The sequence below is a fragment of the Mobula birostris genome, chromosome X, assembly GCF_030028105.1.
Source record: "Mobula birostris isolate sMobBir1 chromosome X, sMobBir1.hap1, whole genome shotgun sequence".
Classification (NCBI taxonomy): Eukaryota; Metazoa; Chordata; class Chondrichthyes; order Myliobatiformes; family Myliobatidae; genus Mobula; species Mobula birostris.
This window is the reverse complement of record NC_092402.1, coordinates 67,273,220-67,298,463: the sequence shown is the minus strand read 5'-3', so window position 1 is coordinate 67,298,463 and position 25,244 is coordinate 67,273,220. Positions and strand designations below refer to the sequence as shown.

Here is a 25,244-nt window from a genome sequence, read left to right as displayed (position 1 = left end):
GCAAGAGAGCAAAGTGTAATTAAATGATTTATTTATATGTTACATTTAATAAAGTGGTTGTTATTATAGTAGTTGTTTAAGTCAGTTTCTTTCTGCACAGACAACAGATGATGGCACAGCATGAGCGGGAGAAGACCAAACTGGAGCATCTCATCTGTGCAATAGACCAGATCTTTACTGAGATCTCAAATAATGCATGGCAAGAATTTACTAACACAAAGGAAGACCTCATACACAAGGTAAGGAAACTTGAACGCTGCTGAACAAGATGTGGATACCATATGATCAAATATAGGAGTTAAATTAGAAATAGTCATAGTCATACTCATACTTTATTGATCCCGGGGGAAATTGGCTTTCGTTACAGTTGCACCATAAATAATAAATAGTAATAAAACCATAAAGAGTTAAATAGTAATATGTAAATTATGCCAGGAAATAAGTCCAGGACCAGCCTATTGGCTCAGGGTGTCTGACCCTCCAAGGGAGGAGTTGTAAAGTTTGGTGGCCACAGGCAGGAATGACTTCCTATGACGCTCTGTGTTGCATCTCGGTGGAATGAGTCTCTGGCTGAATGTACTCCTGTGCCCACCCAGTACATTATGTAGTGGATGGGAGACATTGTCCAAGATGGCATGCAACTTAGACAGCATCCTCTTTTCAGACACCACCGTGAGAGAGTCCAGTTCCATCCCCACAACATCTCTGGCCTTAGGAATGAGTTTGTTGATTCTGTTGGTGTCTGCTACCCTCAGCCTGCTGCCCCAGCACACAACAGCAAACATGATAGCACTGGCCACCACAGACTCGTAGAACATCCTCAGCATCATCCGGCAGATGTTAAAGGACCTCAGTCTCCTCAGGAAATAGAGACGGCTCTGACCCTTCTTGTAGACAGCCTTAGTGTTCTTTGACCAGTCCAGTTTATTGTCAATTCGTATCCCCAGGTATTTGTAATCCTCCACCATGTCCACACTGACCCCCTGGATGGAAACAGGGGTCACCGGTACCTTAGCTCTCCTCAGGTCTACCACCAGCTCCTTAGTCTTTTTCACATTAAGCTGCAGATAATTCTGCTCACACCATGTGACAAAGTTTCCTACCGTAGCCCTGTACTCAGCCTCATCTCCCTTGCTGATGCATCCAACAGTAGAATATCTCATCTTAACATTAAATCCTGGCTGATAAGTTTGCTAGTTTTCTGGATTCAAACATTATTATAGAACTGCTAAGTAGCAAATGCACTTTTGTGTTCGAACTAAAGCAGCATCCACTTTTATTGCACGTATGAAATATAACACCAAGAGTTAGTGTGCTAATGGGTTATGGGGGTAATGGACCCACAGAGTCGAGTCCAGCTAAATTCCCACACCCACCACCAACTCTGGACTTGCTTACTATCCAGCTAGGTTCTGGAACAGTCCAGTTTGGCCTTCCTCCAATCAAGGACTTTGAACTGGATCTTTCCTCACAGATAGGGTTCAAAGAGTCATCAGGGAAACCTGGAAGTTTTTTGAGACATGGATGAAACGATCCAGATTCAAGGAACTTGTCAATTCTCACTGAATAGTAATCACTGAGGTAGCAGATGGTCCGAGAGAGGAATGATTTTGTCTGTTTATTACATGGCTATGATGCCATGTAAGTCTATTGATTACCAGTCTTGTCCATTGGCAGTCCATTACCATGATTTGATCAACTGATTTCATAGTGGAGAGAAAATCAAGGGCAGACATACCCAGACTTCTAGTATGCACTACGATGGGCAAGGGTGCTACCCAATTGTTAAAGTTACATAAAGATAAAGGAGGATTTAAAGATTAGCTTTATTTGTCACATGTACATTGAAACATGCAGTGAAATGCGTTAGTTGCGTCAAATCAAATCAGTGAGGATTGTGCTGGGGCCAGCCTTCAAGTGTTGCAGTGTTGCCACACATCCGGCGCCAACAATGCATTCCCACAACTCACTAAACCTAACCCTAACAGTATGTCTTTGGAATATGGGAGGAAACTGGAACACGTGGAGGAAACCCAAGCCACAGGGAGAATGTACAAAGCCTTGCCGACAACGGCAGGGATTGAATACCGACCACTGGTGCTGTAAAGCATTGTGCTAACCACAATCTAACCTATTTATTTATTACGAGATACAGCCTGGAAAAGACCCTTCCATCCCACTGAGCCGAGCCACCCAGCAACTCACCTATCTAACCCAAGCCTAGTCACAGAACAATTTACAATGACCAATTAACCTAATAACTGATGCAGATTTGGTTTGTGGGAGGGAACCCACATGCAGATGGGAAGAAGGTACAAACTTTCTTAGAGGACTCTGGAATTGAACGAAGAACTCCGACGCCCCAAGCTGTAATAGCATCACACTAACCACTATACGTGATCTATGTCGTCCTAGAGAGTGCTCCCTCCAGCTTCTAAGCTACTACAAGATGCTGTCAGTAGTCAATGAACCTGTACTGTGGGACTGAACATTCTTTTGTTATTCACTTCTATTAATCTTCTGCTATCTTGCCTAACACCAGGTTTAAGTTCTAGACTAACTTCCTCTAGGGGCCAATTGAAGAAACCTCAGAGAATTTAACCCCTCCGCTCCCCAATTAAATTATGTGCGAGGTTCTTTCAATTGGCCCTTAGGCTTATAGAGCATGGAAACAGGCTCATCGGTCCACTGGTCCATGTAAGATGCCCCATCCAAGCTAGTCCCATTTACCAGCATTTGGCCTGTAACCTTCTAAACCTTTTCTATCCATGTTCCTGTCCTACTGTCTTTTAAAAGTTGTTAATATACTGTATGTGCCTTAACCAGTTCCTCTAGCAGCTCATTCCACATTGATAGCACCCTTTGTGTAAAAAAAAAATTGCCCCTCAGGTCCTATTAAATCTCTCCCCTCCCATGCCCCCTAGTTCAGGCTTTCGCTAGACAAATAACTTTCCTCTTCAGTTTTTTATTTCATTGAGCAACCTAAGACTCAAGATCAAGAGGAAGATTGATTTCATCAGTGCTAATGTTACACGTAGGAATTAAAGATGATTCCTGTATTTTAGTAGAATTTATTAGAATTGCTGTCACAGAAATTATGGCAGAATTATGGAAATTTAGCTTCTGAAAAGAGTCATTTCTATTATTTGTCATATTTATTTATTTCCAAATTACTTGGCCCAACAGCATGTTGGCGCTCATTAAGAGAAATAATGTTTTTGCCGCATTTAGGGCCTGGAGCAGAAGCATTCTCTCCGTGTTCACCTGGAAGGGTTGGTGGAAGAACTGCGGGTGGAGTTCCATCTTGGACTAACGAACTACGTCAACGCAACCGAGGATAGAAAAATTGCATTTGAAACACTGAAGGCACGAGATGAGAAGAGTTCAGAAGAGACTGAAATACAAATGAAAGAGGCGCAGAAAATCCAAGTAAGTGTGATGAAAAAACCTATGTAGTTCACCATAGTTGTTGTGGAGTATAAGGTGTGTGTGTGTGTGTGTGTGTGTACGTACACGGACAGAAAGTGGACCTGCGTGTCTCTTTAACACTTGTTTAGAATATTAATAATGCTCTTTCTGTTGCAATTTTTCTTGTCCCTCTTAACTTTCTAAATACCTGCTCCTCTGAACTGTATTGTGCCATGTGAGCTCCAAGTATGCCATGTTCTCCAATAAACTTTCAGGTGGATTTTATGAATGACCAGTGATAGTGGGATGAGTGTGAGTGGTGTTTAATGTATTTGGAAATCTCAGACAAACTTATTTTAGTGGATGGTAAGTTGTAAGGCAAGCACTTGAAAATTCACCTTAAGTACTCTTGGTAACATGATTGGGAGAATGAATGTATAAAATTGCTCCACTGGTTTCTTCAGTTTTCTACTTCAAAAATTGTGTACCAGTACCTTCCGATCAAGATGGCGCCAAGCGGCAATCTCCATTGAGGCTGTGGCTCAGACTTAGTTGTTTTATTTTAAGCTTAGGTTTGTACGGATGGTTCCAGGAACAGAGAAGGGAGTTAGATATCAGGTTAGGCTTTAGAGATAGGGACATAAGGAAGTTAGAGGTCAGGCCAGAGTCTAGGCTTCCGCACCGTGCTCCGCGTTAGAAGGTCAGCGACATGGATGTGGGCTGAAAAACATCCAAGTTTGGATGTCGGGCCAGTGGGCTGGTGGAGCCCCCCCCACCCCCCAACCCTCCCAAGTTCAGCAGATTTTCATTGTGTTCCAGGGTCGGAGCTCCATGTGGGCCGGTGAATCCTCAGAGATGTGAGTCAGCAAGACCGGAGTCTGAACCCAAGTGTTCAGGACCCCAGACAGTGGAGAGTCTAAGAGTTTAAGTCCTCAGGTTTGGAGCCTTCATCCAGGGTCCTCATTCATTATCATCAATGAGCCCTGGGATTGATACTGAAGATCAAAACCCGAAGGTCGATTGAAGTTGAAGCCCAGTGGATGGAGCCCTGAGGCCTGCAAGTCCGCTGGGGAAGTCAAAGCCCCAATGTCAGTGAACATGTGAGACCACTGGAGGCTGGAGATGGCCTGTCCTGGGGTTGGAGTACTGTCAGAGTGAGTGAGTGAGTGAGTGTGTGTGTAGATGGATGATAAGAAGGAATGAGGCTTGCTTTGCTGTTGCTGTTGTTATTGATGTTTGTGTGTTGTTCTGCCAAGCACTGTGGTCATGTTATGTTGGTGCTGGAATGTGTGGCAACACTTGAGGGCTGCCTCAGCATATCGTTAGGTTGTGTTGGTTGTTAATGCAAATGACACATTTCACTGTACATTTAGATGTACATGTGATAGATAAGTGAATCTGAATCTGACCACTGTGTACTCATCCTATCCCTCTCTCTTCCTACAATCTACAGTATTTAAAAACTTGCACCTAACCACTGTTTACTGGGTTACTTTGTTTTTTGTCCTACCAAGGGTATTACTTGTACAGTGATCCTTGGCTTTTCATTCAGCGCTGAGTTTAAATCAGTATTTATAGTGATAACTGCAAGTTTGACAACTGTATATTTTTTGGTAGGATACAATATCAGCACTGAAGATTAAGATGGCGATCAACACATGGAAGTACGAAAGAGGAAACAGAAAACTACGGGAGGGTACAGCTGCTTTAAAGCAACACTTTGTCATACAGAAAAGTCAGATGAATAGTCTCCAAGCATATGAGCACAAGCGGCTTGTCAAACTGACCGCTGAGAGTACAGCTGCAATCAAAGCATTGAAGAACATCTGTGCTAAGGTAAAGTCACAGATCTCCCAAGCTACCTCTCCATACCTAAGGGAAGACTACACTTGGCTTGGAGTCAGTGTGATGTAGATTCACGGGATTGAATTTTGAGATGATGGGTTTCCCCTATGAGGAGGGATTTAGATTAACCTATGCTCAGCGGAATTCAGAGGAACTGAATGGTGATGGTGTTGAACTGTATAAGATTGGAAAGGGTGGATGGTGATACTGTTTCCCCTTGCAAAGGTTCAAGAACTATGGGACACAGTCCCAGGATAAGGGGTGGATTAATAAAAAAGGATATTGGAAGGTCAAATCTTGAAAGAGGAAAACAAGTGGAGATACTAAAATGTGTCTTGCCTACTCATGAAAGCTAATTAAACAAAACTCCCAAATTAGTTTGTTTTATCAGAACACTGCATAATAGATATAAGATTATATAGACTTATCTAATGTTTGTACTGCTGAAATGATTAAGTATTTTGTTCTTTTTGGCACATCTAACATGCCTTGCAAATATTCCAGCAGGACATACACTACACTGTGAATTTAGACCAGATGTCAAATCGGTCTGCCTGAAGTCACTTACTGCCATCAGGCTACTGCCTTACTCAGGCTGACCACGGAAACCCATCTTATTTCCTCTATGCACTCTTAAATTCAACAACCTGACCCCACTGCTGACTAAGACCCAGATTAAGTAGTGTGGAGACAGTCCAGACAGCCTCTGGCAAGCGACAGTCATAGGAACATAAGACATAGGAGCAGAATTAGGCTCATCGGGTCTGCTCAGCAATTCAATTATGACTGATTTATTATTCCCCTGAACCCCATTCTTCAGCCTTCTCCCTATAACCATTGACACTCTTACTAATCAAGAACCTATCAACCTCCACTTTAAATATACCCAATGCCTTGGCCTCCACCATCTTCTGGTTAAAGAATCTTTTCCTGATCTCTGATCTAAAGGGATGTCCTCCTTTTCTGAAGCTGTGCCCTCTGGTTCTAAACTGTCCTACTATCAAAGGCGTCCTCTCCGCATCCACTTTATCTAGGCCTTTCAATATTCAATAGGTTTCAATGAGATTCCCCCCCCCCCATTCTTCTGAACTCCAGCGAGTACAGACCCAGAGCCATCAATCAAGTCTCATAACCCTTTCATTTGTGGAATCATTCTCGTGACTGTTCACTGGGCCCTCTCCATTGCCAGTACATTCTTTCTTAGAGAAGTGGCCCAAGATGGCTCACAATACTCCGTGTGGTCTGCCCAGTATCTTATAAAGCCCCAGTATTATATCCTTGCTTTTATAGTCTAGTCCTCTTGAAATAAATGATAACATTACATTTGCCTTCCTTACTACCAACTCAACTTGCAATTTAACTTTTAGGGGATCCTGCATAAGAACTCCCAAGTCCTTTTGCACCTCTGATTTCTGAATTTTCTCCTCATTTAGAAAATAGTCTATGCCTTTATTCCTTCTAAATTGCATGACCAGTTACCCGGTTTTCTGCATTATTTACTCATAAAATGTGGTGTGATCTTCATCTAAGTCATGATAGTAGACAAACACAATCTGCATAAACTAATAACATGCAAGCAATTGTGCTTCTCATCATTACTGAGTGCATCATTTAAACAATCACAGTCTAGGTACAAAAAAAGTATGTGAGCCTCTGGGGAAATGCCTTCTACAAAAGCTATTTGGAATCAGACGTTCCAATCAATGGACGTGTGGGTTGTAGAGCTGCCCTTCCCTTTAAAAAAAGATACACAAAGTCAGGTTACTGACAGAGCCTGTGCTTCTCAAGAAAGATCTCTTTAGGTGCACCATGCTTCAATCAAAACAACTTTCAGAGGACCTTAGAAGAAGAATTGTAGAGATGCATGAAGCTGGAAGAGGCTACAAAACCATTTCTAAAGACCTGAGTGGTCATCAGTCCACAGTAAGAGAAATTGTCTATAAATGGAGGAAACTCAGTACTGTTGCTAGTCTCCCTAGGAGTAGGCGTCCTGCAAAGATCACACCAAGAGCACAATCTTCAATGCTGAAGGAGGTGAAAAAGAACCCAAGGGTAACAGCAAGAGACCTGTAGAAATCTCTAGAACTTGCTAAAGTCTCTGTTCATGTGTCCACTATAAGAAGAGCACTGAACAAGAATGGTGTTCATGAAAAGACACCACAGAGAAAACCACTGCTCTCCGAAAAAGACATTGCTGCACGTCTCAAGTTTGAAAAGTCCACCTGGATATTTCCCAACACTTCTGGGACAATATTCTGTGAACAGATGAGACAAAAGTTGAACCTTTTGGCAGAAATGCACACTGCTATGTTTGAAGGTAAAGGGCACCTCACACTAACACCAAAACCTCATCCCAGCTGTGAAGCATGGTGGAAGGAGCATCATGGTTTGGGGCTGCTTTGCCGCCTCAGGGCCTCGACAATTTGCAATCGTTGAGAGAACAATGAATTCAAAATTGTATCAAGACATTTTGCAGGAGAATGTCAGGGTAGCAGTCTGTCACCTGAAGCTTAATAGCGTGATGATGCAACAAGACAATGACCCGAAACACAAGTGTAAATCAACAACAGAATGGTTTAAAGAGAAGAAAAATAGTGTTTTGAAATAGCCAAGTCAGAGTCCAGACCTTAACCCAATTGAGATGCTGTGACATGACCTGAAGAGGGCTGTTCATGCAAGGTTATCCCAGAAATATCAACGAACTGAAACAGTTTTGTATGGAGGAATGGTCTAAAATTCCTCCAAGTCTATGTTATAGCACTGATTAACAGTTACCAGAAACATTTGGTTGAAGTTATTGCTGTACAAAGGGGTCACACCAGTTACTGAAAGCAAAGGTTCACATATTTTTTCCAACAAATACATGTATATTGGATCATTTTTCTTAATAATTAAATGAAAAAGTATAATATTTTTGTGTTATTTAATTGGATTCTCTTTATCTAGTTTTAGGACTTGCATGAAGATCTGATCACGTTTTAGGTCATACTTATGCAGAAATAGAGAAAATTCTAAAGGGTTCACAAACCTTCTAGCACCACTGTATATTCCATCTGCTTTTATTTGCGCATTCTCCTAATCTGTCTTAAGTCCGTATGCAGACTCTGCTTCCTCAACACTACCTGCCCTTCCACCTATCTTCATATTGTCTGTACACGTGGCCACACCATCAATTCTGCCATCCAAATCATTGACAAAAACATGAAAAGAATCTTCCCAACACTGACCCCTATAGAACACCACTAACAATCAGCCAGAAAAGGCTACAGAATAACCAACCAGAAAAGGCCCCCTTTTCAGTCAGCCAATTTTTTTTCTTTATCCATGCTAGTATCTTTCCTGTAATACCATGAGCTCTCAGCTTATGAAAAGCCTTCTGAAAAACCAAGTAAACAATATCCACTGACTCTCCTTTGTCTATCCTGCCTGTTATTTCCTCAAAAGAATTCCACTAGATTTGTCAGGCAAGATTTCCCCTTACAGAAGCCATGCTGTCGTTGGCCTATTTTATCATGTCCCTCCAAATACCTCAAAACCTCTTCCTTAATATTGGAACCTAACATCTTCCTTACCACTGAAGTCAGGCTCTCTGGCCTATAATTTTCTGTCTTCTGCCTCCCTTCCTCCTTAAAGAGTGGAGTGACAATTGTGATTTTCCAGTCCTCCAGAACCATTCCAGAATCAAGAGATTCTTGAAAATACATTATTAATGACTCCACAGTCTCTTCAGCTACCTCTTTCAGAACCATGGATGTAGTCTATCTAGTCCAGGTAACTTATCTACCTTCAGACCTTTCAGCTTCCTTACTAATAGCAACTACACTCACTTCTGCCCCCCGACATTCTTGAATTTCTGGCACACTACTGGTGTCTTCCACAGTGGAGACTGATCCAAAGCACTTTTTCTCTACTTATATTTTTTTTTAGTTGCCTTCTGTTGGTTTCTAAAAGGTTGCCAATCCTCTTTAAGTTATCCACTAATTTTTGCTGTATTGTATATCCTCTCTTTTGCGTTTATGCTGGCTTTGACTACCCTTGTAAGCCACAGTTGCCTCATTCCGAATTGCTCCCAGAAACTCCAGCTGTTGTTATCCCTGTCAATGGCCCCTTTCAATCATCTTTGGTCAGCAACTGTCTTGTGCCTCTGTACTCCACTGTAATACTAATACATCTGATTTTAGCTTCTCCCTCTCAAACTGCAGGGTGAATTCTATCACATTATGATCACTACCACCTAAGAGCTCCCTAATCAAATCCAGTTCATTGCACAACACCCAATCCTGAATAGCTAATCTCCTAGTGGACTTAACCACCATCTGTTCTAAAAAGCCATCTCATAGGCATTCTATAAATTCCTTCTCTTGGAATCTAGCACCTACCTGATTTTCCTAAAAAAAACCCCCCGCATATTGAAATCCCCCATGACAGAATCACTTACTTATTGTCTGTTACGCTGCTGGCGTTTAGGGCAGCAATGAAGGTCCTCCATCTCTGGTGGTGCTTAGGGCTTCCTTCATTTTGTCACTAGCTTCCTCTCAGTTTTCACTACTGGTGCAGACTCATTCATTGCTGTTTCCATAGAATTTTGTTTTACCAGTCAGGGTTGTTTGCCCTGAGTTGAACCACCGAACCTGGAGGACCAGTGGACCACTCTTAGTCTGTCCTCTACCCTTTAACCTGTTTGGCATGGATGACCCTACCAAAAGCCAAAGCTTAAAGACTTGACTCCAGACAACGTAGTTCTCTGGGTTATTGAGATATGTAATCCTGGGTGATGGGAGTCCTTAATGATGGATACTGCCTTTTTGAGGCATCACTCCTTAAGTTTTCCTGGATACTACGGAGGCTAGTGCCCATGATGGAGCTGACTAAGTTTACAAGTCTTTGCAGCTTATTTCAAACCTTAGCCTCCCCCCACAATACCAGACAGTGATGCAGACAGTTAGAATGCTCTCAACGATACATCTGTAGAAATTTGTGTGTCTTTGGAGACATACCAAATATTCTCAAATTCCTAATGAAATATACCCACTGTCATGCCTTCTTTGTAGCTGCATCAATACGTTGGGCCCAGAATAGATCCTCACTGATATTGACACCCATGAACTTGTAATTGCTCACTCTTTCCGCTTCTAATCTCTCTACGAGAACTGGTGTGTGTTCCCTTGTCTTATCCTTTCTGAAGTCCACGATTAGTTCTTTGGTCTTACTGACATTGAGTGCAAGGTTGTTGCTGCGACACCACTCAACTAGCTGGTATATCTCGCTCCTGTACACCCTCTCGTCACCATCTGAGTGTCTGTCAACAATAGTTGTATAATCAGCAAATTTATAGGTGGCATTTGAGCTGTGCCTAGCCACACCATCATGGGTGTAGAGAGTAGAGCAGTGGGCTTAGCACACACCCCTGAGATGTGCCAGTGTTGATCGTCAGCGAGGTGGAGATGTTAGTGCCGATCTGCACAGATTGTGGTCTTCTGGTTAGGAAGTCAAGGATTCAGTTGCAGAGCGAGGTACAGAGGCCCGGGTTTAGGAGCTTTTCGCTCAGAACTGCTTGTGTTAAACACTGAGCTGTAGTCAATAAACAGCATCCTGACATAGGTATTTGTATTGTCCAGGAGATCCAAGGCTGCTTGAAAAGCCAATGATATCACATCCACTGTTGACCTATTGTAGACTTAGAGTTTGCTTGCCATTTCTTTGTTCCTGTTACTATCTCTCCAGTGCCATTTTCCAGGAGTCCAGTATCTGCCCTCACCTCTCTTTTACTCTTTATAGGTGTATGCTAAAAATCTTTTGGTATCCTTTTATATTAGCTTACCTTCATATTTCATCTTTTCTCTCTTTACTGCTTTTCTAGTTGTCTTGTTGGTTTTTAAAAGTACTCTAATCCTTTAACTTCCTGCTAATTTTGTTCTATTGTATGCCCTCTCTTTTGCTTTTATGTTGGCTTTGACTTCCCTTGTCAGCCATGAGTGCCTTATCCTCCCTTTAGAATACTTCTTCATCTTTGGGATGTATCTATCCTGCAGCTTCTGAATTGCTCCCATTAACTCCAGCCATTACTGTTCTGTTGTCATCCCTGGATATATTTCAAAACTTGAGGATGAAATCAGTAGTAATTTAATCTGTTAATGGGTTCTATTTTAAAAGTGCACAAGATCTCTTCAAACAAAGTCCTTGTGGGGTCCATTCTCAGTTCTGGATGATCATCATAGCTAATTCCCATCGGTCCTTACAAATACAATTCTTTTGGCGTCAATTTTGAATACTTGCTATCTTTGGCATAGGGTGAACACATTCTGAAAATGGCAGAGATGTGCAGGAAATTAGAAACAGAAAAAGAGAAAGTTCTTCCATTCTATGCCTGCTCTCTGACCCCAGAAGAAGAGGAAAGGGTTCAAACTTTAATGATGAAGAAGCCTTGTGAGGAGCTAGTTCAAGTAAGTGGTGGATAAACTGTGTCTTATAAACAAGATTTACTTAAATTGGAATTTTTGGAAATGTGAATATACTAAAGTAGGAAGTGGATAAAGTTTAAAACTTGGCTGATATTCATGCTTCCAGGTAGCAAGGGTAAGATTTGGGGAAGATAGGCATGCTAGAATTTGGATCTTGTGGATGTGAGAGAGATAACTCCAGACAACATCAGTTAATCTAGAACACAGACTGATTTGGATCACTTGAGTATGTGCTTCACTAATTTGTGGAACCTCCCTATGTTCCAGGAATACAATATTTGAATAGTAATTATGTAACATTTTATATATTGGCAAAAGACAGTGTTGTACAGTATTTCAATCAGGTTTTTGCTATCCCTTTCAGGATACCTTTTTGTGGATAATAAAGTATTCAAGTGTTAACACTGTTGCAATGTAGATAATACAAAAGCCAAATTGTGTTTAGCAAACTCCTGAAAACCTTAGCACAGTAATGACTGGATTATCTAGTTGAGGGATAAATATTGGCCAAAGGTGAACTCTGTTGACATTTTTCAAAATAGTGCTTTGTGATCTTTTAGATCACCTGAGAGAGCAGATAAGGCCTTGACCGAATCTCTCAGCCAAAAGTTGGCAGCTCCAATAATATAGCACCGCTTCAGTCCCAAACAGAGCCTCAGTTTTGGTGCCTATACCTGGAATATTTATTACAAAATATATTCTCAAAAAGTGAAATGTTTAGATTGGGCTCTGGTTAACTTTAATTCATTCAGATTTTGGCTAAAACTAAAGATCTTAATTTGGATGTGGGACTTGTCTAACCAGATCCACCACAGTGATTGATCTTCCCAGGTTCCATAGCATGGTAAATGGTGACATTTTCCTCTGTTTTTTTTCCTTCTTTTAAGGTGATGACGGACTTTGAGGCTCTGGAGCAATTCTGGAAGCGCTATAATAAGGTTCTGTTCGACCAGGTGGTTTTACAAAAAGAGAAACAAACCTTACTGCAGGAGAACCAGAAACTTCGACAACTCCTGAAACAGTACTTAGATGGAATCTCAGTCAGTGACCAAATCCTGTCAAATTTGAACCCACTCATTGTTATAAACAACAAAACAAATGTGAAAATTAATATGCCTGTGACAAAATCTGCAAAGCCAGTTTACAATGTGATTGAAGCAGCACATACAATGGGTGATTGATAAGTTTGATAAGTTTGTGGCCTAAGGAAGGAGGAGTCAATTTTAGAAAACCTAGCTACATTTATTTTTCAACATAGTCCCCTCCGACATTTACACACTTAGTCCAGTGGTCGTGGAGCCCTTCTATGTAGAAGAGGTCCACAGCAGGGGTGATTAATAAGTTTGTGGCCTAAGGTGTAAGGAGATGAGTTATACAGCTCTTGTTACATGCACGTGCAGTTCAACTCTTTTCAGTGATAATGCAGAAAGTTTGAAGTTTATAACTCATCTCAATCACCCCTGCTGTGGACCACTCCTGGAGGTCCAAGATGCTGACTTCTACAAAGAAGGGATCCGTATGCTCCATGGCCACTGGACTGTGTGTAAATGTAGGAAAAATAAATGTGCTAGGTTTTCTAAAATCGACTCCTTCTACCTTAGGCCACAAACTTATCAATCACCTCTCGTACTGTTAATCGCACAGTCTAACAATCACTTCATTTTGGGGCCTAAGTGTGCCTTACCCTTATGTCTGTTCAGCAAAGCTTTACTTAATTACCGAGTTAACTACCTACTTACACTTATGTTCAATAAATAATTAGTCCACATCATTTGTCAAATGGTCCAGATAAATTTACGCACATAGCCATTGTAACAAAGTAAATAGCTCATTGTTTCCATCTAAGAAAGGGATTTAAAGTTCAACTCAATAGCTAAATCTTTGCAAATCATCTGTGATATTTCTAGCGCATATTGTGAATGTAGAGATAAAGGGGCAGAAATCTGTCCTTGATTTTATGTGCTCAGCACACAATAGAGAGATTTCAATGCTGCCAAACTTTGGAAGGAGAGTCCAATGCCTGTACATTCTATGTTTAATGCAAATGACTATGATCAAATCCTATCCCGTGGTATTTTGTAACAAATAGGGGTCTTTAAACTGTATGGGGAATTTGGCCCAAAACTCTAGCAGTGTGTATGCACAACACCAGCCTGCTCTCACCCTTGTTCATGTAACCTTATCAACATGTACAGTACTTCTAGTTCACCTTCCCTTAAATACATCTGCACTTTGGCTGCCACATTCCAAGTCTCTGGGTAGAGATGTTTGTTCTGTATTTCTGTAACACACTGTAAGGTTCCATTGCTAAGGTAATGGTTTCTCTGTTTCGATTATGACTAGAGATAATGGGGAATGTTAGCCAATGAACGGGATGTTGTTCTTTCTTGTGTGTCTGGGAGCAGGGATTTCGCGGTTTTTTTGCCGGGGAACAATGGAAAGAGAGAGAACGCAAATGGAGAGAGTTGGTAGACTGCCAGATGGAGTGGACTGAAGAGCGAGGGTCCAAACCTATGCTCAGAGGATGACAGAAACAAATGGATGACACTGTGAGCTCCAGTGTTGCACATTAGACTGTTTCATAAGAATGGGCCCTTTTCTTTTGTTTCTTTACTAACCATACAGTCAAATTAAAAATTATAAAGCTGTATTGTTTAATCGCATATTGTGTACTGTTTGTTATTTCGTGGTACTGATTTGTAACAGGGGACACATCGCACAGCGTCCACCCAAATGAAATTTCTTAAGTTTGGCCGGGCTGGGGGCTATCATCCCCTAGACTAAACTGCTAGCCAAAGCGAGAATTCCATTTCTTTTGGGATTTAATTTATAACAGTCTTGTATTTATGGGGCTCCTTGTTCTGGTCAGGTCTGTGGTTGGTAACATTCTCCTCCAAGTCTTTCCTGAATCTTTGAAGTAGTGACCAGTAGAGGTGCTGAATAGGGAGCCCAGGGCACAGATCTAACCAAGAATAGAGATAAGCAATCTAAGTATTTCCTACTTGCAGGACCCACAGTCCACCTTTGTTATTTTCATGGTATCAGCTATTGATTGCCTCTTTTCATTCAGTGAAATGGATCTGCTCTTCCTTGCATCTGACTGGTACAGTCACTTGGTTTTAAATTTTGCAATTTTTCTCTTTTTTTTTCTGTCAAGAGATCTAGCTTTTGTTATCAATCAACAACTATGCTAAATAAAGAACCTTAACTTCAGCCATTAACAGGTTGACTGAAACCTAAATCTTGAAAAGAAGAGTGTGTGTATATAGTTTCCCCAGTCCAGTTGACCATTCTGAGTGCCATACATGAGAGAGAATGTTCACCCCATCAATCATTCCTCACTGCACCATCATTAGTTTCTCAAAGTGGTCACACACTGGTGCAGCTAAGGAAGGATTGCAGCATACAGTACAGAACCTTCAACCTAGCTGAAAAATGCCCAAGACACAGGGGGATGAGAACCAAAGTAATAGGCCTGAGGATGGGGCAGTTGGTATACAACTAGATACAGTGTGTAGTGAGACTGTAAGAAAGGACAGACAGATGATAGGGCAAAATTGCAGTCAGATGAGTTAAAGCATAAAGGATGATGAATACATGACTGAGGGTATTACATTTGAATGCACGCAGTATATGGAATGATCTTGTAGCACAGTTGGAGATGGGCAGGTATGTTGTGGGTATCACTGATTCGTGGCTGAAAGAGATCATATTTGGGAGCTTAACATTATATTGAAAGGACAGGTAGGTAAGCAAAGGGGGGGATGGGGTGGCTCTGTTGGTAAAAAATGAAATCAAATCCTTAGAAAGGGGTGACATAGGATCAGAAGGTGTAGAATCCTTATGGGTAGAGTTAAGAAACTACAAGACCCTGATGGGAGTTACAGTGCCTAAAAAAGTATTCACCCCCATTTGGAAGTTTTCATGTTTTATTGTTTTACAACATTGAATCACAGTGGATTTAATTTGACTTTTTTTGACATTGATCAACAGAAAAACTCTTGTGATCTAAATTAATAACAAAATAATTGATTGTATAAGTATTCATCCCTTTTAATATGACACAACAAATCATCACTGGTGCAAACAATTGGTTTTCGAAGTCACAGAATTAGTTAAATGGAGATCACCATGTGCAGTCAAGGTGTTTGATTGATTGTAGTTAAAATACATCAGTGCCTGAGGGGGTGGTGGAAGCAGAGACTCTCACAGCGTTTAAGAAACATCTGGGTCGCCAAACCATAGAAAGATATGGATCAAGTGCTGGTAAATGAGATTTGCATTGATATGTATGATGGACAACATGGTCGGGGCGGGCCAAAGGGCCTGATTCTATACTGTATGAATTCTATGGCTGGAGGTCAGCAGCTCAATCACTGTGAGGTGGGTATATAAAAGACTTGCCAACTGGCCAGAGGTTGATGATTTGTCCTGGTGATGGGGACTGATTGGGGATTATGGGAGTGGGGTGAGTTGTTGGGTGGAGTGGGGCCCTGAAGGAGAGGAGAGATCCAAGCCCCTTGTTAAATCCTGGGTATAGTGGAAGTACTTGTTCTTTGGGGATACCCATTTCCTGAACAGCAGTCAAAAGAGGGTGTTGAACAGGGTATGACATAATCTGACACTGAGATTATCTCAGCTATTTTAAGGTAATTCTCAACCAAAGTGCCTGATTAATTTCTAAAAATGGTTGTGATTGCACTGCATTTCCAAAAAAAAAGATTTGTAGTCACTGCCAATAAAGAAAGTATTTGAATTTCTATACTGATTATGTTCTCCTGAAAGTTATCTCTTACCAGTAGCCTGGATGACTTGTTTCCATCCCTAGTAAGGAACGTTTTGTTTGCATTATCCCAGTGTTTCTCCCATTCAGTCTTGACTACTTTCTGTCTTCAGGATGCATCTGGGGAAGAGCCTGGGGCACTTAATTCACTGTTCTTCAAGAAGTACATCACTGGCTGTAAAACGTTTTGGGAAATCCTGTGGTTACAAAAGGTTCAAGTAAATATCACTCTTCAGTTGTCCAGTCATTGATAGCATTGTTAAAATGTGAAAAGCTGCAGCCTCCTGAAAGAGGAGTTCTAGTGAAGCTTTATTGAGATTGTCTCATTCGCTTTTTCTCTGCAGCCTCTATAATGCTATCCTGATGGTTTCAGTTAAATTTAGTTCTTGTTGGAAGCCTTTACTGAGAGAAGGAATAATTCTGTTTTGCCTTACTGATAGCACAACTACCTGTTCTTTCTTAACACTCAGTAATATTATCATTTGGAGGATATTTGCTTGAAGCACATTATCATTCAGGAGGTTAAGCTTCAGTCTGATAGTTCCATGTGGCAAATGTCACAGTTGAATTAATGAAAATATTTGAGAGAAGACAACACAACCCTATCACCAACACCCTACCTGCCATTCCCATAGCTAACCCCTATTTCCATTCCACAATTGTGCTGTTCACACAGTTAGAGACTAACATGAGCACACTGCAGATTAATGGCAGCTTGTAAGTGAAGTTTTTTTTATGAGTTTTATTGTCACAGTTGAGGAAATATGGTATTTTCTGGTTTATATTTCAGCATCAAGACATTACTTCGATTAATCATATGGCGGGATATAAAATATAAGATCCAGCAAGCTTGCACAACTGTAGTACGAAAGAACTCATTTCACCAGTGTGAATTCTCATCTCCTAATGAATCTGTCACTTGGTTTCCCATGAGTAGGATTACCAGTTCTGTGCTAATTTGTGTTGAATCATGAGCTTTCTTTATTCAGCCCATTTGGAGCTAGGTTGAGATTCCTCAGTGCTTCATCTTTGATGGTTGGACACCATGTTTGAATTTAAGCCAATACAAACAGGTAAGGGGCTTCCTGCAAAGTCCTCTTACTGCTTTTTTAATAATAATGAGTATTTCCCTCCATTAATCCAATAGAGAATTTTGATATTATCCATAACACTACATATCCATTATAGGCTCCATATCTTTTTGTGTAAACTGCGCTGCCAGATAGAAGTTTGGCAATTGTCTATAATGCACTAGTGTACCTCTGTGTAATTCAGAATTCTATAGAGAGTGACACCATGACAAGACTAAAGACGTTATTTTAAACCCATATCTGAACAATAAAATTAGGTAAGAGACATGCAGAGTGTATGAGCATGATTGGTATTTAGCACTGCCCTATTTCTTTATTAGAAAAGTAATCTTGGCATTCTTTTTTTCTGTGTGAAAGAACATCAAGTGGAGCTTTAAAATTATAATCTTGCACAATTATGGTCATGGGCATGACCAATGCATGGGAAGAATACTGCCAGTTATAGAAATGTATTTGAATATATGTTTTACACTATTACACAGCTAACTAACTGTAATATTGTTCACCTCTACGACTCTGTTACATGCGTAGAATTGAAGGGCCTAGAGTTCAACCTATGAATATTACTTGAGGTAGTAATGATAACCATAATAGTAACCCAATTATCATGCACAGATATCACTGCTAGAATCAAAGGGCTATCTGATAGAAAATAAATCAAAATATTTAAAAAAAACAAAACAATTAATTTCTGCAGAAATTTTATTTCTTTTTTGCTTTGCCTCTTTTATCCTCTTTGGCTTTTCGTCTGGAGGTTTTTTGCGTGTTTGCTTTTGAATACAGGTAATAGCCTATTAGACACAGAAGTCCAGGGGTCAGCAGCAGGCTGATTATAGGGATCACATTGTCCACCAACTTCTTCCAGAATGTTGATTTCACTAATGTCACCAATTCAGTCTCAAATAACAGTACAGAGTCTCCTGAAATACAGAAAATATTCTAAACTCAATATCCAGACATATCTAATATATTACAGTAATTAAAATGTAGGTATATGAACACTAGTAGAATAGAAAGGTGAGGAATTTTCAGTGGTTCTGACACTAAATAGATCACTCATTTCATTATATGTTGTTGTCATCTGGGCCTGGCTATCTATTTTGATATCACATTGAACCATATCTATAGTCTCAGAAAAGCTTTTCTTTTTAACAGTATTTAACAGTGCAGAACACAAACTTCCCTGTATCCAGGCAACTCTTCTACCACCAGTGCACATTTCTGCAGAAGACCAGGAAAATTTGTGCAGTTTCAGAGATGATTCCCCCCTGCCCCCCCAGGGTCTCCACTCTCCAAGTTCACCCTCAATTGTAATCTTCTATATTATTAGGGTAATTATTCCTTGGAATGTTCATTTCTTGCTTTTCCAAATTATTAATCCAATGCACAATCACTATCCTGATCTCCTCAATATATGGAAATCAAAATTCATCTCACAGGGTCTTTGGAAACATGCAGTGTGCAGAAAGTCTAAAATCTATTTGTTGTGATATTTAACTACTCCACCCTCCTCTACCCCCATTTAATCTTGTATCTTTTCAATTTACTTCTCAAAGTTTAAAATTGGAAAAAAAAGATAAATCGCAGGTTTTTCATTGTGCTATTGAGACCTTGTAACGATTTCTATCACTTTCTTTGAAATAAACACTGGTGATCATTTATATTACAAGATGCTATTTTAATCAAGCTGGCTGAAAAGATAGCTGCACAAAGTTTAGAATAGGCATTCCGTGGTGTTGTTACTAAAAAAAAAGTCAGACAACAGAGCATGAAGGTAACATCAGAGTTGGAAATGAGTCTATACCTGGAATGGACGGTGGAAAGCCTCGTTTCCCATATGCGAGGTTAGGTGGAATGATTAACTTTCTTTTTTCCCTTGAATTAAAAAAAAAACACTTGTTAGTTTTCTGGCAGGAACATAATTATTTTCCTGTTTCATTATTACTAATCATCCAGTATCTAATAGATCACTGTTGCTCAATTGGTAAAGTCGGTTATTATTAACAAATACAAAGGTCATTCCCTGGTTAATGTATTAGCAAGGCCAGTAGAATTAGCTTCAATATACTTAGATTAAAAAGGGAAATCCAAAGCACTTTTCCGTAACATGAACCCTTCCTGAAAAGTGTGAGAGCCAGAATGGTGAATGAGAATGGGTTTCATCTTAAACTCTCACAAAGGAATTGAGTGAGTGTCCAATGCTCATGGGCCTGAGCTCCACCAGGAGAGAAGAGAAAGCTTTTAAAATATTAAGAAGTGATTGAGAGACAGCTGGCTGACACTTCCGGTTTTTGAAAATTCTGCAGCATATAATTAAACATTATAGAACATATAATTATTGTTACTACTCAACACTGTGCATATTATGTTTAAATTAATTTTTGCATAATAAACAGATGTTACAGTGTGATATTCTGGATGGTTTGATCAACAACACATTGAGTTGACTTCAGCCATCTGTATATCAATATAACATCTTCAAAATTCTCCAATATCCTGTTTTTTCATAAATCAGAATTACCTATTTCCTGTGAGCACTAGGTCAGTGCTCCAGAAAGTGCATATTTCCAAACATGAAGTGTGACCTTTATAGAAATTGTGGATGCATGTATAGAACATTCAACATACAGCTAGGCATTTTGTGTCTTTTCAAGTTTAATTTTTGGGAAGTTATTTCCCCCAGCCAATCATAGCTAATAACTGTCAGCAAGCTCCCAAGGTCAAATCATATGATTCATTTACTGCCTGTTAGAACAAAGTTGTAAATTGCTCCAAAAGATCAGGTAATGATCCAGATTCTCTCCTTCATCATCACTTGTACAGAATCTCTTGTCTCAACTGCATTGAATTGAATACTGAACAAAATCAAACCTGCTTTCCCACATGGAGTTACTTAACTGTTGTCAACCAGTATAGTGATGGGAGTCATTGATTTTGGATTTGAGAAGGAGAAAATAGAAATAAGCTTGATTGTAGGGGAAAGCTGATGGTAAACATACTGATAGACATAAATTGTTCATGGTCTTGTCAAGAGTAAATTGTTGGAGAGTTAGTAATGCTTATTAAAATCACTGACTTTAAATCCAATTGGAAAAGCAGTTCATGTTTCAGGATAACAACCCTTTTTCAGTGACCTCAAACATTGGCTCTGCTTCCCTTTCTAAGGATGCTGATTTGACGGGCTGTTCATAGCATTTTCTCCATCAGATGTCCAGCATCTGAAGTCCTATTTGCTTTTAGCTTCAACTGCAGTCTAATTCAGATGAAACTTTAAGTCATCCCATGATACAATCAAATCAACTTACCCGACACACATGTCAAGAAGGCCCTGTTCCAAACCTATGAAAAGAAATCAAATCATTTACAATACTATTTGTAAATATACTTCCACCAATGGTTTCAGAATTGGAACTGAATTAAAATTGTGAATCATAATGAACCTCCTGATGGCAATCACACTTCAATGAAGATTCGTGTTTATGGAGTGAAGTCAACATTACTTTCATGAGTGTCAAATTAATAGCACTTAAAGGGCAAGTGACTGCCTCATTCTTGAATCAATCTTTGTAACTGTGTTTGGGAGACATTTCTCCAGTACAGTTTCATTGCAGCATCAGAATGTCACATTTTACCTGGAATAACCTGTTTTTTGCCCAGTTCTACCACCAGAGGATCACGGATCAAAGAATTATCAAACATGGTCCCATCTTCCAGTTTGCCCTAATACAGAGGAGAAAAGAAAGCACATCAACTCTCCAGTATGTACCTCCATAGCAATCCATAGGGTTCTGTCAATAATTCAGCAAGCAGAAACCCTGAGCATCTAACGATATGTTTAACTAACCTTCCACTAGCAAACTGAGGAGCCTCCCAATGGTCACCAAAATGATTTCCAGCATCAAAGTACCATTCAAATCCAGTCAATATTCTATACCATTTACACACAAAAAAAATTCTGTTGATGCTGAAAATCCAAAGCAACACACAAAAATGCTAGAGGAACTCAGCCAGTCAGCAGCATCTACAGAGAGTAATAAACAGTGGACGTTTTAGGCCAAGACCCTTCATCAGGGCTGGTATAGATTCCATACCATTTGTTGCACTGATTATTCCATAAAACATTAATGGAATTGGCAGATGTCCTTTTACAGTGATACTGAATATCCAATGGCAAAAACAAAAAGTCACTTATATAATCATAACTATCATTTATACCCACTGCAGCTAGCAACATTTCACAGGCTGTACATCAAAGGGTAATAGTGTGCTTAAGACACCACAGCTAATAAATTGATATCTAAATTTAACTTATTTATGGTGGCTGCAGGAGTTGATGTCTGGAAATGGGACAGACACTATAAATCTAGTGTGATGGTTTTCTTTGATTTGTGTTTGATGGCTTTGCCCGTGTAAAAGCATTTCTTAAGCATCTTTCACAACCCTAGGATGCCCAAAGCATTTTACAGCAAATTAAATTTTTATTTGAAGTGTAGTCAGCGTTGTAATGTCAGAAGCTAAGCCTCACAAGCATTACCCTTAGTGATTGCTATAAAAGCAGCTGAGTACATGCCTTCAACTTATTTCTGCGTGAATTATTCATTTATTTAAGTTGTGATTTTCCCATTTACTTAATTTGTCAATTCATAACAATTGTTAAGTTGCTACACAGTTTGCTATCTTCAATAAATAAATATGTTCAATTTGCATTGAATTTCTGTGCATAAGTTATTTATATCTGGGGTTCTTGTTTATATTAAGTAAACGTACGTAACATGAGTAACGCAAAGGTAGAATTAAAAAGGCCAGAATAAAATCCAATATTCCCAAGGTAAATGTTGCTAGTTTGTTTATAGTTAGTACGGATAGAATATTGCATGTCACGCTACTTTGAATCCACTTTGCCACTTTCTCACGTTTTATAATCACTGCACTTTCCTCGCTCCGACATCTTCTGCACCCCATCCCCCCTAAAAAAAATTGGCGGAGTTACGGTTGGTTTTCAAGCGGAAATATACTTCCCCTTAATCCATTCCCTGGTCGCCAAATATCTGCTGACGTGTTAGTACAACCAGAGTCCCGCAGTCTCCACGTGTGCAACTTAGCAAAATAATTCGAATTTTCGAGTTACAGATTTAATAAAGCGAAAAGTGTTTTATATTTCTTACAGTGTAGTGGATGTGAACCGTGTCCCCAAATTTCGATTGCTCGAGGCATCCCTCTGGTTTCAGCTGTTTATTAAAATAAACACAAATGGAAATGAAGAGACATGTTTATAGTTGTGAACTCAACGTTCTGCTCAAAGATAAAGGTCCCGGAGAGCCGCTTGTAAAAAGGGATCTGCTCACCAAGACTTCCACTTTGAGTTCTTGTACTTCTTCATCCTGCCTGGAAATGCCGCTCAAGGAGCCGAGGATCAGGAGAAGGAGAACGGTTCTGCTCATCCTGACCAGCAGCAGATCGAGCGAGTGGAAGAAGACACCTAAATCGCAACCGCGTTCCTTCACTAAGTTATCGTGAAATTAAGTAGTCGTCCAATATCCCGGCAGTCTCTGTTTTGTCCCTACGAAAAAGCACCGCCCACTTTCATTAGTGAATGTTAAGGGCATTCGAGATATGTATTTGCTTTTATTTGCACACGGCTGCCGTTTATCTCAGTGGAGTTTCTTAATCATCCTTCAGTCCTATTTCTGTACTCGCTGTGCCAGCATGGACTAGAAAAGATCGGCAGATCGTTGGTTAATATCCCTCTAAAGCACGTAATCTGGGATGGTACTGTACTTCAGAGAGATGAACACATAAGAAATGAGAGCTGGTGTGGGCCATTCGGCCCCTGAATTCACCCCACCATGCAAATAAAACCAGAGCTGCTCTGATCTTGGCCTCGATACATAGAAACATAGAAAATAGGTGCAGGAGTAGGCCATTCGGCCCTTTGAGCCTGCACCACCATTCAGTATGATCATGGCTGATCATCCAACTCAGAACCCTGCACCATCCTTCCCTCCATACCCCCTGATCCCTTTAGCCACAAGGGCCATATCTAACTCCCTCTTAAATATAGCCAATGAACTGGCCTCAACTGTTTCCTGTGGCAGAGAATTCCACGGATTCACCACTCTCTGAAGAAGTTTTTCCCAATCTTGGTCCTAAAAGGCTTCCCCTTTATCCTCAAACTGTGACCCCTCATTCTGGACTTCCCCAACATCGGGAACAATCTTCCTGCATCTAGCCTGTCCAATCCCTTTAGGATTTTATACGTTTCAATCAGATCCCACCTCAATCTTCTAAATTCCAACGAGTATTAGCCTAGTTCGTCCAGTCTTTCATCATATGAAAGTCCTGCCATCCCAGGAATCAATCTGGTGAACCTTCTTTGTAACTCCCTCTATGGCAAGGATGTCTTTCCTCAGATTAGGGGACCAAAACTGCACACAATACTCCAGGTGTGGTCTCACCAAGGCCTTGTACAACTGCAGTAGTACCTCCCTGCTCCTGTACTCGAATCCTCTTGCTATAAATGCCAGCATACCATTCGCCTTTTTCACCGCCTGCTGTACCTGCATGCCCACTTTCAATGACTGGTGTATAATGACACCCAGGTCTCGTTGCACCTCCCCTTTTCCTAATCGGCCACCATTCAGATAATAATCTGTTTTCCTGTTTTTGCCACCAAAGTGGATAACTTCACACTTATCCACATTAAATTGCATCTGCCATGAATTTGCCCACTCACCTAACCTATCCAAGTCACCCTGCATCCTCTTAGCATCCTCCTCACAGCTAACACTGCCGCCCAGCTTCGTGTCATCCGCAATCTTGGAGATGCTGCATTTCATTCCCTCATCCAAGTCATTAATATATATTGTAAACAACTGGGGTCCCAGCACTGAGCCTTGCGGTACCCCACTAGTCACTGCCTGCCACTCTGAAAAGGTCCCGTTTATTCCCACTCTTTGCTTCCTGTCTGCTAACCAATTCTCCACCCACACCAATACCTTACCCCCAATACCGTGTGCTTTAAGTTTGCACACTAATCTCCTGTGTGGGACCTTGTCAAAAGCCTTTTGAAAATCCAAATATACCACATCCACTGGTTCTCCCCTATCCAGTCTACTAGTTACATCCTCAAAAAATTCTATGAGATTCGTCAGACATGATTTTCCTTTCACAAATCCACGCTGACTTTCTCCGATTATTTCACTGCTTTCCAAATGTGCTGTTATCACATCTTTGATAACTGACTCTAGTTTTCCACTCCCCCCTTGTCGGTTAAAGGTATGTCAGCTCCCACTTAGAATATTTTCCGTGACTCCACACCTACAGCTCTCTGATGGAGAGAATTTCAAAGTATGTCTGAGAGAATTCCTGCTCACCAATGTTTTAAATGGATGGCCCCTTACTCTGAAACTAGTTCTCAGCATCCATCCTGCCATCTCCCTTCAGAATCTTGTATGTTTCAAGAAAATCACCTCTCATTCTTTGAACTTGGTTGAATATAGCGCCCACCTGCTCAATCACTCTTCATGCATGAACTCCTTCATTCCAGGAATCAATCCAATGAACCTTCTCTGCAATGCCTTCAATGCAAGTACAGTGCCTATAAAATGTATTCACCCCCCTTGGAAGTTTTCATGTTTTATTGTTTTACAACATTCA

General features: G+C 40.4%; 2 protein-coding genes across 6 annotated transcripts in view; one reads left to right on the top strand and one right to left on the bottom strand.

Moving 5' to 3' along the window:
• ccdc65 (coiled-coil domain containing 65) overlaps positions 1 to 14,357 on the top strand; it is a 37,117-nt gene extending 22,760 nt beyond the window's left edge. For 2 of the 3 annotated variants that reach the window (XM_072248805.1, XM_072248803.1), the window contains 5 exons: positions 101 to 239; positions 3,232 to 3,429; positions 5,026 to 5,244; positions 11,544 to 11,696; positions 12,602 to 14,357. In XM_072248805.1, coding sequence (XP_072104906.1) covers positions 101 to 239; positions 3,232 to 3,429; positions 5,026 to 5,244; positions 11,544 to 11,696; positions 12,602 to 12,895 — 1,003 coding nt within the window. In that variant the 3' untranslated portion in view covers positions 12,896 to 14,357. The remainder of the gene's footprint in view (positions 1 to 100; positions 240 to 3,231; positions 3,430 to 5,025; positions 5,245 to 11,543; positions 11,697 to 12,601) is intronic. The other variant, XM_072248804.1, reaches the window with a different exon arrangement.
• Positions 1 to 23,227, bottom strand: part of fkbp11 (FKBP prolyl isomerase 11) — a 45,139-nt gene extending 21,912 nt beyond the window's left edge. Inside the window, exons 1-7 of one of the 3 annotated variants that reach the window (XR_011883821.1) lie at positions 22,934 to 23,227; positions 22,754 to 22,816; positions 21,221 to 21,308; positions 20,894 to 20,927; positions 19,393 to 19,463; positions 18,311 to 18,508; positions 16,511 to 16,694 (exon numbers count right to left, since the gene is read on the bottom strand). Coding sequence is in view for 2 of the 3 variants with exons in the window: in XM_072248806.1 (XP_072104907.1) it covers positions 16,666 to 16,694; positions 18,311 to 18,508; positions 19,393 to 19,463; positions 20,894 to 20,927; positions 21,221 to 21,308; positions 22,754 to 22,816; positions 22,934 to 23,029 (579 nt within the window). In the remaining variant the exon portion in view is untranslated. Of the gene's footprint in view, positions 1 to 15,679; positions 16,695 to 18,275; positions 18,509 to 19,392; positions 19,464 to 20,893; positions 20,928 to 21,220; positions 21,309 to 22,753; positions 22,817 to 22,933 lie in introns of those variants that run through there. The other 2 variants (XM_072248806.1, XM_072248807.1) reach the window with 2 other exon arrangements.
• Positions 23,228 to 25,244: the final 2,017 nt, after the last annotated feature.